This window comes from Ictidomys tridecemlineatus, chromosome 5 (assembly GCF_052094955.1).
Source record: "Ictidomys tridecemlineatus isolate mIctTri1 chromosome 5, mIctTri1.hap1, whole genome shotgun sequence".
NCBI lineage: Eukaryota > Metazoa > Chordata > Mammalia > Rodentia > Sciuridae > Ictidomys > Ictidomys tridecemlineatus.
Window position 1 is genome coordinate 109,232,407 of NC_135481.1, and position 16,918 is coordinate 109,249,324.

Sequence of the window (16,918 nt, forward strand, 5' to 3'; positions counted from 1 at the left end):
AATGTCCAGCTCCCGGTCATTCTCAAGTCCACAGAGGCACTCAAAGGAAACCCTATTCACTCTTCTCTGCCCAAACACAGAGGCTCCAAAAACTTCCTTCAGAATACAAAATCGCCCCAGGAATAAGCCAAGCGTGTAACATGGGGAAACGTGGGAACCCTAGACATCAAATGAACCCTGCTGCCAGTAATTTTTTTTTTTTCAGGAATGTACAGAAAAAGCAATAAGGACATTTAAAAAAAAAAAAAAAGTTTACTCGAAACACGACAAGGAGTGCTAACAGTCCTCTCTCCACCGGTCGTGGGGTGAGATCTGACGTGTGCTTTAGTCACAGGATTCAGACCCTGGCCTGCCACCATGGCAGGGACACCCCAGACGCAAGACGCACCGACAGCCCTCCCCAGGCATTCCCACTGCTCAGCCCAGGTGCTTTCATGGTCCATAAAAGAAGGGAGCTTGCAAAGTAAGAGAAGGCAGGCCATGAGCTTCCACACTCCACCTCTGGTTTTACAGGGAGGGGAAAATAGGGCATATTGTGTCGTCATTTTTTGTTAATGTTTTAACAGACTTAGACTGCACGGGTCCCCCAGGAGACAGGCTCCATGAATGCTTTTTTGTATTGGAATAATACAAAAAGTTTGGACGGCTGGGTATCCTGGGAGCTAGCAAAAGACCATATATTTGTGTTTTATATAAATCATCATCGGGCTCACTGTCTTTCTAGGATAATGTAGTGAGTACAAGGAAGAGGAAATGGAGTTAAATCAATAAGTGTTCTGTAATTCAGTTGAAAATGCAGGGCCAAACAAAATTAAGCAGATTTCTGTCCTGCGGGATCATCAGAAAAAAAGAAAGAAAGAAAAAAGAAAAGAAGGACAAGGTGGAGTGAGACAGACCCAGATTCAAGTCACAGCACTGCCCATAATGATGGGTGACTTATTTAAGCCTACTCACTTGAAAAGCAGGGAGAATAATTTCACCTGCTTCTTGGGATTATAAAGAAGATTATGTGAGATAATGACTCGAAAGCACTTAGCACCACGCCTAGAACTTAATACATAAGCAGTAAGTATACGAAGAAATTGCCCACGGGGATATTAAAATATGTTCTCAAATTCTCTGACACTCCTTCTTTCCAAAGTGACCTCCTCCTCCCCTTCCCCTCCCCAAATGTGAACTGAACTTAGACTGGCATCTAATGAACAGAACACAGTCATAGCGACAATATGTGATTTCTAAGATTAGGTTAGAAAAGACATTGCCAGTTCTGCCTTGTTCTTTCTGGAATCGCTTGCTCTGGAGAAAGCCAGCCACTGTGCACTGCGTGACACAAAGCAGCCCATGGAGAAGCCCATCCTGGTGGGAAATGAGGCCTCTCCCTACAACCTGCAGCAGACTGCAAGTCCCATGAATGAGCCATCTTGGAAAGAGACCCTTCAGCCCCAGGCAAACTATCAGACGACAGGCCATCAGGCGACAAGTCAATGTGGACACTGACCACGATGTGGTGACAGACTCCTAGCCAGACCACCCAGTGGATCTGTTCTCCAGTTCCTAACCCATGAGGGAATAAGTATTTATTGCCAACTTAAGCCATTGGATGCTGGGGTTATTTGTTACCCAGCAATATGGTAACACACTAAGGTACAGGGAGACCCTCCATGCAGGACTCAGCATCCCCGCAACACACACAGAAAGTGTCTTGACCGTAATTATTTTTGTTTATTTGTTTTTTTCCTCAGAGTAGTTATTGAGACTCGTGTTCTATATCATAGAACACACTTGGGGGAAATGCTGGTCTACAATTTAACCATTTATAAATCTTATCTCAGTTGATCACGTTAGCAACTATAAGTGTTCCTGTGATCTGTATTTTACTCAGAGGAAAACTAAGGATCGGGAAGTTAAGTGACTTGAGCAAGTTCATGAAGTGGTATGCTCTAAATGCTCGTGACCTTCCCAAAATTCATATGCTGAAATCCTAACCCCTTCAGTGATGGTATTAGGATTAGTGTCCTTCTGAAAGAGACCCAAGAGAGACCCCCTCACTCCTTCTGCCATGGGAGAACCCAGCAAAAAGTCACCATCTATGAGCTAGAAAAAATGAGCCCTCACTAGACATCACACTAACATCTACTGACACCTTGATCTTGGACTTCCCAGCCTCCAGAACAGGGAGAAATAATTCTCTGCTGTGATAAGCTGCCCCATTTATGGTATTTTGTTATAGAGGCTCAAATGGACTAAGACACACAGCCAATAAAATTAGTCAGACAAGGGGCTGGAGTTGTGGCTCAGGGGTAGAGTGCTCGCCTAGCACGTGCAAGGCGCTGGGTTCTATCCTCAGCACCACATAAAAATAAAATAAATATAATAAAGGTATTGTGTACAACTACAATTAAAAATTTTTTAAAAAAAAACAGACAATAACTCAGACTGAAGCATTGTGATTCCAAATCATATTCCTTCACTGGTCTTTTCTCTAGTTTCTTAAACCTGGACCAACAACACTGGGAGCCTATTGGTCTCAGGAGTGGTGGGTCTGCTATGGCCCACCCCCACCCAGATGATCCAGACAGTGACCCAGATGCTTCTCAAGAGGTTAAGCTGGAGCCTGCTCCGCATCCACAGACCTTCACAACAGCAGGACACAGGTGTCACTCGTGGGTCCCTGACCTGGCTCAGGCACTCTTCCCAGAGCTTTGCAGGCACCACCTCATTTAATCTGCATAACAGATCAAGGAAGCACTGGCTCTAATCATCTCTGTCTTACAGAGGAGACCAAGTCACAGAGAAATGAAATTACTTGCCCGAATCAGCCACTAGTAAATGATGCAGCTTAAATTAGGACAATTAGGGAAACAAAGAGACCTTAGTGATCATGATTCAACTTCCTCCTCTTCCGAGTAAATGTCAGAGCCAGCCCTAGAACCCAGGGCCTCCCACCCTAGCCTCTCACACAGTACAGAAGGTGACATCTTGCTAGACTCAGGTTAAATGACTACCACATTCACTTAATCTCCTACCAGGGTATTGTAAAATATACACTGAACCAGATTTACCAGAATGGTTTCCCATATCGCCTCAAATTCCACCACAAAAAAAAAAAAAAAATGAATGTCATTGGCCTAAAGCAACATTCTCCACCAGTAGATTCCAGGAGCTGATTCAGACTGGTCCATAGTCAAAATACTTAGCAACAGACTGTCCCCAATTTGTAAAGAAAAAAAAAAATATATATATATATATTATATATATATTAGTGGATATAATCTCCTCTCTAAGCTTTTCCCTGTACTCTTTTTCTTAAACACTTGTTGCCTGACTTCTTGTCTCATTTGACAAAGTGGGTGATGTTCAACCGTCAAATATCTCACCTGGCACACAGCTTCCTGTTCAGCCTGTCAGACTCGCATCACATGAAATATCACTAAGTTATACTATTTATCTTTATATTTGCTAAAATATTTGATGTGTTGTTATTCTGAGCACCTCCAGACCTGCTTGCACATAAGAAACTCATTTCCCAGTAATGGTGAATGGCTGCTAGCTTGTATATCAGAATTTAAAATATTGACATTTTTGACCTGCTACAAAGGTCACTGTGACTTCCAAGTTCTCTATCATCCAAGCAAATCTCATTGCCTCTTCAAGGGTCGTTTTTGTTTTTTGGTTTTTGATGTTTTGTTTTTTTAACTGAAAACCTCACTATTACCCCCAATGTTGGGTAATTGAATGGGTAAAAAATTAGGAAATTTTGCAGAAGAAATAGAAATTGAGATAAGAATTCTGTTGGAATGGGGTGGGAATGAAGGAAGGAAGGAGAGAAGGAGGAGCTGCCTGTGACCTGCTGGTTGCGTGGTGGCAAGCCCCGTTTTCTTCTCCAATCCCGTTTTCCCACCATTCCACTCTGCTTCAAACCTCCTTGCACAGGAAGGGGAAGGGATGGGATCGAAAGCTACTGGAAGTAAAAAACTGGAATCTCCTGAAATCCTATCACCCCTACAACCTCTAATGCCTGAACCTAGCTGTGGCAAAGGAGGAGAATGCAAGTGCCTTCAGGTCCACACCCTCCTTAAGGGGCCAATGGCTGTGGCCTCACGCTGGCCCCCAATACATACACACACCCACCGGCTTCTCCAGGCTGAAGTGATGGGCTGGGAGTCAGGTTTCATTTTCCACCCATGGGACTCACAAATGCCAAAGGAAAAAAATCTCAAACTGTCAAACTGAGTCCACAAAACACAAATAAATGTTCTAGAAAGTAAATATGAGGTGCTCATTCCCACCATTGCGAGTGATGGCGGCGGGCCAACCCAGGCCAACCACTGAGAGACTCCAGAGGATCAGAGCCTGTGAGCAGATGGGCCCTTTGACTTCATGATTCTCAAGGACAGCCACCAGCCAGGGGGTGTGGCCAACCTGGTAACCTCACTCCTAATGTCACATTTAGGTATATTCCCCAACCAAGCCATGCAGAGCTGAGCCCCTAACTTACTCTAACCCTCACCGATTCACTAGTAAATGCCCTTTATAATAGTATCTGAGTACAGGGGGAGGGGGGAATAACTCACTTTTATTCACTTTTCTACTTCAGCCAAGGGAGCTGTCCAAACTGAAACCTCCTAATGGACCTCGGGTATAGTGGCTTCTTTCTGCTTCATCGTTACACTTTCTGTGTATAATTCCCTATAGGTTAAGTAAAAAGGAATCCACCAATTCGATGTCCCTATATTAAATATACCTTGCACCATATCTCAGTGGTGGGGGGAGTTTCCCAATTTGGGGCAAAAATATATTGCATTTGTGTTAAACACACCTGCTTTAAGAAAAAGCCAAAGCACAGATGTTTTGGAAACAGGATGAAGAGCAAAAGCAACCCATCTAGCAGCAGGCTTTGGGGGGTTTTGTTGTTGTTGTTGTTTTCATTTTTGGTTTTTTGGTGCTGGGGATTGAACCCAGGGATGCTTAACCACTGAGCCACACCCAGCCCTTTTATCTATCTATCCATCTATATCTATACATCTTTTTTGGTGGGGGAACAGGGCCTTGCTAAGTCGCTGAGGCTGGCTTTGAGCTCATGATCCTCCTGCCTCAGCCTCCCAAGCCACCATGCCCGCCACCCATCCACTCTTAATGATTAGGATGGGTGAAGAGACGATGAGTTCCCTTAGACACTACTGGAAAAGAGCCCTGAGCCAAATCTTGGCCCAGAACATCTTTGGAACATCCTTCCTCTGTACTTTCTAAGATAATTGTGATGATTTGGGAACATTATTTGGAATGCTGTTCTCCTGAAAGTTGGATATCATAATCAAAAATAGATTAATTTCCTTCCAGAAAATCTAAGCTATGCAAATGTGTGTTTGCAAACACATGAATAAAGACAGCACTTCAGGGACCTAGCAAGTTGAGCCTGGCTCCCATTCGTAAGGAGCTGAGATCTCCTCCTCTTAGCCAGCACAGCAGAATGGGCACCAGGGTCTTCCCCGTGACTCATGGGGTAATGACCTTGTCGGCCTGTGGGAGCCCGATAAACACAGCCATCAACCAAGGACTCCCTGATCAACAGAGAGCCAGTTCCTCTACGTCCCTCTGAGGAACTTCTGAATAAGGACTAGTGGGAGCCGGTGGGAGGGACTGAGCCTGGGGAGGGGGAACTGGAGGGAAACTGCTCTGGATGGGAGCATCGGAAGTCCTGGATGAGTCCTGGTTCTGCCTGTTTGCACCTTTATCTTTTCTACATCTTAGTCTACCCATCAGTAAATCTGAGACTCTAATACCTACAAAAATAGGGTTGTTTAAAGAACAAATGAGATCATTTGCGAAGAGCGTTCTGTAAACTGAAAGGCGCTACTCACATACACCACGGGCCTGTCTGGAATTCTGCTTTAAAGTATGCATGGGGGGAAAATAAAAGTAGGCACAAAAAAGTGAGGGTGTCTTTTAAAAATCCAGCTCCAGTGTCGTGGTTTTGCCTTTCTGATGCCCCACTATTTGAGGACATTCTTCCTTTCTCCTTATTTATACGTTGTCACGTGTAGAGAGGGGGGACCTGGAATTTCCCCGATGCTTAGAGCCTTCCATCCTCTCTGATCCACCCCTCATCCATTCAAGTGAACATTCATTATGAACAGCAAAAAGTGCAAGCGCAAAGGCCCTGAGACAGAAATGAGTGTGACTTGAGAAACAAAGGGAAGTCGAGTGGTCAGAAGATCAGAAAAAGCCAGAGAGGTATACAAAGGCCAGGTCAATGGCCCCTTTCTACATGGGAAGATAGTGAAGTCCAGAGAGGCTAAAGGAGAAATCCAACGTCACACAGCTAATTGTCACTCTAGCTGGTTCTGGAACCTAATTCTTTTGCTCCCCAGTCCACAGATTTTTGTACTATGCTGATCAGTCTGTCTCAATCCATGTGAATGCCATTTGCTGATCTCCTGGCTTTTTTTCCCCCTTTTTGAGACAGAGACTCAATAACTGCCAAGGCTGGCCTCAAACTTGCCATCCACCTGCCGTAGCCTCCTGAGAAGCTGGGATTACAGGCGTGGCCCACAGCAACTGGTTTCATTTGGCTTTTAAAAGTTCTTAACACAGAGAAGCAGCAAACAAATTCTGATTTTAAACAGAAAATCACCACTAAGTGATCCTGGTGATCAAAAAATGCATATGAATTCTGCTTTGAAAGCTGAGACTTTAGTGCCAATCTACCTTTGTGTGGATTCTACCCAAACAGCACCCCTCTTAGTTGAAGGCTCAGTTCTGTGACTATGGAGGAAGGACACAGCCCACCAAAGACTAATCATTTCATCCTTCAGCTTCATTTTTGTGCGTCCTCTTGACAGTGCTTTGCTTAATTCATCTAAGAGCAATCAAAACCAATCTGTTCTCAAATCACCTTCATTTGGTGCTATTAAATTGTCAGGCAATGGGGCTGCAAGCAAAGCATCATAATTACAGCTTCCTTCCATAACTCCTGAGCATCTCCACCTGAGGGTTCCACACCCAATCCTACAGTCCCTGTGTTACGGTTTAGATGCATTGTCCCTGTGAAAGCTCACATTGTGAGACAATGCGAGGAGGTTTGGGGGAGAAATAATTGAGTTAAAGCCTTAACCTAATCAGAGATTTCATCCCTGATGGGATTAACTGGAGGCAGGTGGGTGTGGCTGGAGGAAGCTGTTCATTGGGGTATATATTTGTATCTGGAGATTGGTGTCTCTCTTTGCTTACTGATCAACATGTGAGCTGCTTCCCTCTGCCACACTCTTCCTCCATGATGTTGAGCCTCATCTTGAGGCCAGAGGAAGGGAGCCAGCCGTCTATGGACAAAGACCTCTGAAACCGAGAGCCCTAAAATAAATTTTTTCCTCCTCTATAATTGTTCTGGTTGGGTCTGTTAGTCCCAGTGGTGAAAAAGCTGACTGAAACACCCTGTAATGTGAACTGTGCCTCACTTTTCTATGGTATGTTAGATCCCCCTTTATTGCTCTGATAAACACACTTGGTGTATCAAACTGAACCTCTGCAGAACTTAACCAAAGTCTGTCCAGTGGCCAGTGACTGGTCCACAAGATGGAGAACTGAAGGTGCTGTTACCGAGAAAAGTTGGTGGAGAAAAGAATTTACAAGGGACAGCTAGTTCATTGGAAGACTCATTCCTCCCTTCCTAGTTCATTCCTCCCTTACTCTTCTCCTTCCTTCTTCCTCTTTTCTTGCCTCTTCTCCTCCTCCCTCCTTCTCCTTCTCCCAATGAGCTTCTCCTTTCCTGGACCAGGCAAGAGCCAGAGGTCCCAATAACTTAAAAGACACAGTCTGAAAGTGTGTTTCAGAGCCTGGATTCCAGTCCAGTCCCAATACCTTGCAATCTTGGGCAAGTTACTTCACCTCTGGGTTCCTCAGTTCTCTCATCTATGAAATTAGGATGATATCTTCCCCCTAAGATTTTTGCAAAGATTAAGTTAATTAATGTATGTAAATCAGTAGTCCAGTGTCTGGCACATAATTCCATAGAAAGTTAAGATTCGCTGTCCTTAAGCCTCACTCTCCTCCTGCCTCTGTCCCTAGCTAGGAAAGACCATGGTCACCTCCACCATCAGGAACAACCTTGAATAAGTCGAGCACCTCACTTAATGGAAGGCAGCTTCATGTCATCCCGCTGCCTATCGAGTGTCAAATGGGACGATAACATACATCAGATCCGTATTTTGAAACTATGAAATAATGTACATAAAACACCTGGTAGGCAGTGCTTGTTTATTGAAGCCTTTTTATTTTTAGCAGCAACACTAGTAACTGTGGATGATGCTACTTCCATTCTTTCCTTCACTGTAACATGTGGAAAGGTCCTCCGCATGTCACTTACCACCAGGACATGAATCTGTAGAATGATGATCCCACAGAAATGTATTTTAAAAGTCAAGGCCAACTAATTAGAATAAACTTAAAAAGTCAAGGCCAGCTTCACAAAATCAGTTCCACAGTGCTCCTTCCCTAACAGAGGAGACCTCCACTCTGACAACTGCCCACCCTTGATGGTTAAGAGGGCATCTCCCACTGGACCAGACCTAGACTGAAGTCAGGAGCCTTCTCAACGGTGGTCCCACTGTGGCTGCCTTCCAGTAGCTCCAGGGGCTCCACCTCCACACCTGATGACGTCACGTTCTCCAGCTCCCTCCTCCATGCACTCCTCCTTTCCCACGGCCACCACCTGGCTCCATGCACCATTGCATTTCATCTCCTATATCCACGAGAGCTGCACGACCTTTATTTTAAAACTTAGTTCGGATCACGTCACTCTTCAGCTTGAAACTCTTCCGTACTTAAAGACTGCACTCTTCCTCCCACCCCATAATCCTACTCCACCTCTAACACCATCAGGGCTTTGGAATTTGATCCACCACCACCCACCCACCCCACCCTCTGTCACATCTTAAAATACAAGCTCCCTTGCTCTCTGCTCCAATCATGAACCACTTTTCAGAGGATCTCAAATACATGTGTCCCAGGACTTTTGCACTTGCCATTCCCTCTTCTGCAAAAAATTCCCCTTCTCACTGGTCAATTAACTACTTCTTCAGGTTTTAGTACAGGTTTAATCTCCTCAGGGAAGGATTCCCTGGCCACATGCCTCCGTTGGTCCTTGTCAATCTCTTCTATCAAACACTTCCCTAAAATCCTGATGCTCATGGTACATACACAGACTTTTAATTATGGACTCCTCCATGCAATGATTGCTTTAAATCTGTCTCCTTTACTTTAAACTACAAGAAGCTAGAGTCTTTTGTCTGCCCTGTTCTGACTATATCTCCAGTGCCTAAGACTGTGATTGGTATTCAATAAATGTGCTCTGGAGGAATTAAAAAAAAACATACACTTTCATATTTCTAGAGATTTAAAATCAAGGTAAGTCTGGATTGTATTTAAGGTGTTTAAAAAAAACTCAGTGTTTTTGAAGGGCAACACCTTTCCATTCAGTCTTAAACTACCTGTCAATTCATAAGTCATTTACTTAACAAATTGCGTGGGTTTCCTGTTTCCATTCTGGAGAAGAAATGCTCCTCATAAAGAACATTAAACAGACACCCACCCTCCAAATAAATTTCATCCCCAAAACACACCCAGAGGCCACTCCTAGCCCAGTTCAGCCTGCAGATGAGCTAAGAACATGCTGAAGAGCATTCTGGTCACAACTGGACACGTGCTGTCAAAGTGTTCAGCTCCCTTATTAAGCACTCAGGAGAAACCTTAACATCTGGATGGTAATTTCACTCACGGTGACCAACACTAGGCACACACAAATCTACCTATTTTGCAGGGAAGGCACATAGACAAACATTTGTAAAAAGCATGTAAACCACACCATTGCCTGCAGTGGGCACACTGTGAGACCCCTCCCAGAGCCCTTGCCAGCCCCACCCATCTCGAAAACCACTCCCCCGCCCGCTTCTACTCCAACCTGAGCCAAACCAGCTGCCTAGTTTGGTAATAAGATCGAACGAAGACTCCAGAGGCCTTAGGGGCTCCATTATTATGCTTGCCCTGTGCGAAAGGCCATCCCCAGGGACAGTGGCTACAGATCAGAGCCTCACTTGCTGCCAGGAAACCTTTCCCACTGAGGACACCCAGGGCTTGCTGTACAGCTCCAGGTCCAGGAGAAGCACCCCACCCATCTGCCAGAGAGACAAAGATCACCAGAAACAAAGGACACACACACACACACACACACACTTGCACACCCGAAGTCAAAAGCAAATATCGACACTTGGTGCAATTTCAAACCAAGAAGTCAGTTTGGTGTATCTTTAAACAGATTTTTTTTTAAATCCAGGAAGGACAATGATTTTGTGGTAATGACAGGCGCTATCTGGGTTCCGAACCCACGCTGCCTCCGCCCTCCTCCCACCCGCGCTGCAGTCCCCAGGAGCATTTCCCAGCCTCGGGACACACGCTGCCAGGGGGCAAGAGTGCTTTCACTCATGGAAGCGCGCACACGCCGGGCAAGGGCGGCCAAAAGTAGCAAATACCAACCTTTAGGATCCCAGTTCACCTGCTTTCTTGGCGTCTCGATTGGAAATTTCATTGCTCCGTTGCCCAGAAGGGGAGGAAATGAAAAGAATCAAAATAATAATAAAGCCCTCGAGCTTTACACGCCTCGGTACAGCAGCCCAACAAAACAATTTCCAAGGATGGGGGAGCCTTGGACTGGCTCGTGGAGGGGGCTCCAGAGAAAGGTGGGGAAATATTGGCTTAGGGAAGAATTGGAGACGGCTTGGGTGTCTGCACCGGTTGAGGGGCGGTCTGCTGCGGCCGGGTGGGTAAAAGAAAAAGTAAGGTTGGCCAGGGGTGGATGAAAGGATGGAGAGGAAGGCTCGGGAAGACGAAGAGCCACCAAGCTGCTTTCCAAAAGCGGTGCGGCAGGTTGGGGGTTGAGCAGCCGGAAGGCTGAGGCTAGGGAGAAGCCCACTGCAGTGTCACTCGGCCCCCGAAGGCGTGTACGTACACACTCTCGCACACACTCTCGCACACACACTCCCGGACGCGCGCTCGGGCGGGCACGTCAGCCTAGCTCCTCGGCGCAGAGCGCACACGCCCCACCCCAGCCGCGCTCCTCGCCCCCGGGCGACGCCCCCCACTCCCCACCCCCCGAAAGCCATTGGACAGAGGGGTGGCGCGGCGCCGGGGGAGCGCGCCGCGAAGCCGACCCTCCCCGTGGCGCGCCGCAGACGCCTAGCCGCGGCGGGAGAGCGCAGGGCGCGCGGCGCACAGAGGCTCCCGGCCCGGAGGTGCGCTGAGCCCGGGTGCCAGGCCCCAGGCGGTGGGCGGTGGCGGACCTGCCCGCTCGGCGGCGGGAGGCAGCAGGAGCAGTGGCGAGGAAGCCGGGCGGGGCGAGAGCGGGCGGCCGGCGCGCTGCTACTTACTGGCAAGGCCGACCGGCGGCGGGCTGGGAGGCGGCCGCGGCGCGCTCCGTGGAGTTGCAGCCGGAGACACGCTTGGCTGCCTGGAAGGCTCCGCAGGAGGCGGAGGAAGGGCTGCTGCGGCCCCGCCGCAGACCTCTGCCTCGGGGATCACCTCTTATCACCGCTCCCACCCTGGGCGCCTCCTCCCCTTCTTTTGTCACTTCATTTTTTCACTCCAGTCCCCTCCCGCTCCTGGTTCTCCCGCCTGAGCCCCGAACCCACGTCCCCGCTGCACTCCACGGAGGCCAGTGCCAGTCATGAGCCTTTTGTTCTGGGACTGCTCGGCGTCGGCTGCGATCTCCCCATCCGGGGAAGCTCGTTCCCCAGGCGCAGCCCGGTCCCTTCCCCAGCTACCTGCGGTACGACTTGGACTCCCGCTCGGAGGCTGGGGAGAGGGCTGGAGAGAGGTACCATGGCCCAGGAGGAAAGAGGAGTTGCCAAGGCCGGGCGGTTCCAGGGAGCAGTAGCCCTGGAGAGCCCAAGGACCCAGGACCGGGAAGTGCAAAGAGACCCCCAACCATGTTCCCAGAAAGTGGCTAAACCGGGAACACTATCCTCACCCCTAGTCTCTAGCCCTGCGAGAACAACAGGGGTTTGTGTTGAAGTCTCCAGAAAAGCCAGTACTGAGGTTCTCAAAGAGGCCACTCTGAAGTATCAATATAAAATTCCCTAGGATGCTTAGTAATGGGGCCCTGCACATCGTAGATGCTCAAGAAATGCTTGCTAAATGAAGGCATGAATTGATAGAAGTCGTTAAAGTCATCATTACTGCCGGGTATAGATAAGGTTACTAAAATTCATTGTTCATTTAACATATGCATAAACTGAACACCTCTTCAGCCTCCAGAGTGCTAGGTGCTGGCCTTATGGAAAAGAATAAGAGTATCTGGTGCCAGAAGGTCAGGTTATATTGTTGTTGCCTTTACTTATGAATGAGAAAATGACTGCCACCCCCAACCACCCAGCTGTGGCCCTGAAACCCTACACTAGAACTTGCTCTCTGAATTGCATGCCACTACATGAGACCCTGTGGAGCCATGTGTCAGCAGTACCTTTTCCATCATCCACCCCCAACTTTCCCCAACACATCCAGGTCTCCAAATCCAAGGGCAAGATCCATAAAGGGCCACCGTGGTCTGTGGGAAAGTTGCTAAATGCTTTGTCACTGACTGTACAGGCAGCCCAAGCTGGAGCCCTGAGTTCTCTGCAGACCACGCACCGGGGAAAATGGTACCATTCCAATGGTGCTACTCTGACTCCTCAGCCCTTTGGGCAGGTTCCCCAGGTGCCTCAAAGCTACCTTCTCCACACTTTACCTCCTGTAGTAGAAGACAGAGAGCATGGATGAGACAAGGAAAGGAGATATTCAGAATTTCTGCCTTTCCCATTCATCCCCTAGGATGTGTGGAAATTCCGTTCCCAAGCCCTAAGAAAGTTGATTCTAAGAAGGGCCTTGGAGCATCACTTTGCCCTCTCCTCCATAACTTCACAGGCCCAGGGACTGCAATGCAATATTTTTACCTCCATCCAAGTCAGAGAGAGGTCAGCATAGAAAAATTCCTTCCCTTCTGAATTCTTCAAGGATGGGCAAGCAAGACTGATATTATTGGATACTCCTTCGCCTTCTCTTATTTCCTCTCCATTCATCTTCCCTACATTTCTTTGAGAAAGCTCCTGCTTTAACAGATGAGAAGACCAAGACTCAGGAGAATAAAGAAGTCCTTCCAAGGTCACCACAAAGAGATTCAAACCCAAGTTTGCCTGAGCCAAAGGCCCATACTTTTTATGCCAGAACCTTGTGAGCTCATCTGGTCCCTGGACCCAGGAATCTGACTATGAAGCTGTCAGCTGGATTATTTGGGGGTAATGAAGATCTAAAGGTTGTGCTATCCAAGACTCCAGTCCCTCCTCTTAGCAAAATAAATTGGGCTATACTTGGGTCAACATCAGGGAATTAGTTCACTGTCCAAGGCAAAATTCTGTGGCACAAAATGCAGATTTAGTATCAATCAACAAACATTTATTTACTTAACATCCTGGTTGCAGGTCCTCATTAGAAGTTATGTTTGGCCCCGGGGTAATGAAAGACCTTCCCCTAGAATGGCATCAGTAGGGCAGTCACTGAAGGATTGGGGAGGATTGGGATTGACATTCTTGGAGTGGGGAGCAGGATGAGAGTCTACAGCTGCTGATCTGGGATAAAGACTAGTCTCTGGCCCTTAAGATCATCTTTCTGCTAAATCACTGGTACCTCCGCTCTTACCTTGTCCCAGCCATTGACTTCTAGGGCTTCCTCTTATCCTCCACTTTCAATCTCCCTTCTTGGAATGTTTTCAAAGACAAGTTTGTGGGAAGAAAAATGCACCAAAAATAAATAAGTACATAAACCCCAGCACCCTCTACTGCAACATGCCTGAAATCAAACGCAACTCTTCCTTGAACTGCGATATTTGGGATGGACCGCCCTGGGGTGGGGGTGATGTTAGACCCCTTCCCAAGACAAACCCAGCAATGAGCCCATGAACGCTTTGTGCTGCTCCAATTCGCTTCCCTCACCTTCAGTTCTACTCTTTGGCCATTTAGAAACGGAGTCCACTTACCCAAAGGAGGAAAGAAGTGGCCCGTGAGGAGGAGAAACATCCAAAAAAGATGCCGCGCCACCGGGTCCCCTCTGGTTCTGCGCCGCCGCTGCAACTTCCATGGCTATTGCTGCGGGCGGGTTAAGTCTGGTGGAGAGCGACCGCCTCGCGTTCCTGCGGCAGGAAAACAAAGCATCGTGGCGCAAAGTCTCCTGGCACCCGCTGTCCCCCGCCAGGAGCCCCTGGATGGCGGCGGCCACGTCCCGGGAGCATTCGGTGCTGAAGCGGCGCTGCCGGTCGCCGGGGTCTCTGCAGCTCAGAACCTGCCTGGCGGACAGCAGCGACAGTTGCCGCGCCACTTTAAGGCTGGCTGTGTGACCCGGCGTGGGAGGGCCGGGGAAGCCCGAAAACCCCAGTTCTGTCTGGCGACCAAGTTTTCCCGGAGTTGACCCGCTCTTAAGCCCTCTCCCCTCGCTGCAGCCCGAGCTGAGAGTGAGACGGGAAGCGGGTGAAGCCTGCAGCCAGGGAGGTCTCGGGGTGGCGCGTCAGGAACACCGATCCCGAGTTGGGAAAGGAGAATTTCCTGGGACAGCGAATCGCCGCGAGGGATGGAGCTTGGGGAATCCTGCTTCGTGCCGGCGCCGCAAACCTCAGGGGGAGGGGTGGATCTGATCAGAAGCTGCTCTGAATTCACCAATATCCGAATGAATGCATTCATCGGTCTTGGGTCTCATCCTTCCTAAAATCCAGAAGAAATCCCAGTCTTGCGTCTCTTCCGGGCAGGCCAGAAACCTTTAAATCCTCTTCTCCAAAGAACCGCAGTCGGGTTTCCAAGTCATCTTTCAGAGATATCCCCCAGCTCCGCACGCGCTCACGCACGTCCTTGTGTATACCCCCTCATGGGGGAAATTGATGGAGTTATTATACATGCATGTCAACTTGAACTTCTCCTACCAGAAGTGTTTTCTTTCCCCAGTGAAGTTTCCACATTGTTCTCAGCATTGAATCATCCCTACGTTCAGTCGTCATGTGCCAACCAGCACCTGCAAAAACACACCCTTAAATAGATGTTGCCCTCATCTTGGACTCTGCTTTGGCTTTGGAGATCAGGAGACACATCAGCAGTCAAAGGGCAGAAGGTGTCATATATCATATCCCTGGAAACTGAAGCTGAGCTGCTCAATAATAAACTCTGTGAGTAAATCCTGCAGATTTATTTTGATGACTCAAACCTCTGATTGGAGATTAAAGAGGACGATATACTATGAACTCCAAAGAAGTTGTAATTAAAGCTTCCAGCTATAGAACATGTTTCATAACCTAGGAACTGCATCCTCTTCCCTGGCAAGTTCCTCTGTTTAAAATCGTAGCTCTTAAGAAAGTATGACTTAAGCTCCAAAAGGCATCGTACCAAACGTCTTATCAAAAATGCACAGAGCTATAATCCTGGCCTCTCACAAGTTTTGAAGTGATTCCCTCTGGCCTCTAGGTTACCACCAAACCACCCCGAGTAATTCTTTCGAAGAGGTTGAGCTACTACTTCTTTTTTCTTCCCCCTCAACTTTTTATTTTGAAAAGTTTCAGGCACGAAGAAACATGATTATTTAATAAAAACTAATGCTGTGATTTGAATGTTTGTGTCCCTGCAAAATTCACATTAAAACTTAATCCTTAATGTAATAGTAATAAGCAGTGGGGCCTTTGGGATGCCATTAGGACATGAGGGCTTCACCCACATTACTCTTTTTGCCCTCAGTCTCCTGAGAATGCTACAAGATTGCCCCACTGGAAGCAGAGAGTCCTTACCAGATGCAAAATTTGCTGGCACCTTGATCTTGCACTTCCCAGCCTCCAAAACTTGAGAAATGGATTTCTATTTATAAATTGCCCAATCTAAAGTATTTTGTTATAGAACACAAATGAACTAAGACAGCCAAGATCTAACCAAGGATTGCATTTGGTAGTTATGTCTGTTTAGTATACAGTCATCCTCTGGGAATTGGTTCCAGGATTCCCCCCAATGGATGGATACCAAAATCCAAGGATGTTCCAGCCTCTTACATAAAATGGCAAAGCATTTGCATAGGAACTATTCTTATCCTCCTTTATCCATGAAGTCATCTCTGGATTATTTATAATACCTAATATGATGGAAAAGCTGCGTGAATAGTTGTTGTGCTATATTGTTTAGGAAATAATGACAAGGAAAATATCTACCACTTTGGTATCAATGCAAATTTTTCAAATATTTTCAACCGGAGGTTGGTTGAATCCATGGTAATAGAGTCCACAGACATGGAGAGTCAACTGAATTCCCTTCATCTATGTTTAATGACATTGATTTAAAAAAAAAAAAAAGAAGCCAAACTCATTTGCTTTTTAATAATGTTTAATGACATGATGTATCTAAAGATAAGTTGGGTGCAAGGGGAAAAAATATCTCCTGACCACAGCAGGTCATGAAGATAGCACCTTCTATGAACTCATGCCATATATTCATAGACCAGAAGGCAGTTGTATCCCTGCTTAGCAAATTTCTCTCCTCCTTAGTCAAAGAAGGTATCTTTGTTTCTTATCCCCCAAAAGGCCGTGTTTCAAAGATAGAGGAGTGTTTTCTCACACACACACACACACACACACACACACACACACACACACACACCAAGTTGACAGGCACATATGGCATTTTACAGAATTTAAAAATAAGAACCTTAGCAAGGTCACATGCCTTAAAAAACAACTTCTGATTCTCATGTCAGTCTAAGGTTTTAATTTGTAACAAAACTAGAAGGAACAGAGGAAGCAGGCATATTTCTATAACCTGTTTATTTATGGGGAAGTATAATTCACAGTCTTTAGCTTGATGGAGTTAAAAATCCCTTA

The 16,918-nt window shown here is 47.0% G+C and overlaps 1 protein-coding gene across 2 annotated transcripts in view; it reads right to left on the bottom strand.

Annotated features, from left to right (window-relative positions):
- Positions 1 to 15,362, bottom strand: part of Kcnk10 (potassium two pore domain channel subfamily K member 10) — a 127,271-nt gene extending 111,909 nt beyond the window's left edge. The window contains exon 1 of one of the 2 annotated variants that reach the window (XM_040274794.2): positions 14,057 to 15,362. In XM_040274794.2, coding sequence (XP_040130728.1) covers positions 14,057 to 14,096 — 40 coding nt within the window. In that variant the 5' untranslated portion in view covers positions 14,097 to 15,362. Of the gene's footprint in view, positions 1 to 10,527; positions 11,058 to 14,056 lie in introns of those variants that run through there. The other variant, XM_021723721.3, reaches the window with a different exon arrangement.
- Positions 15,363 to 16,918: the final 1,556 nt, after the last annotated feature.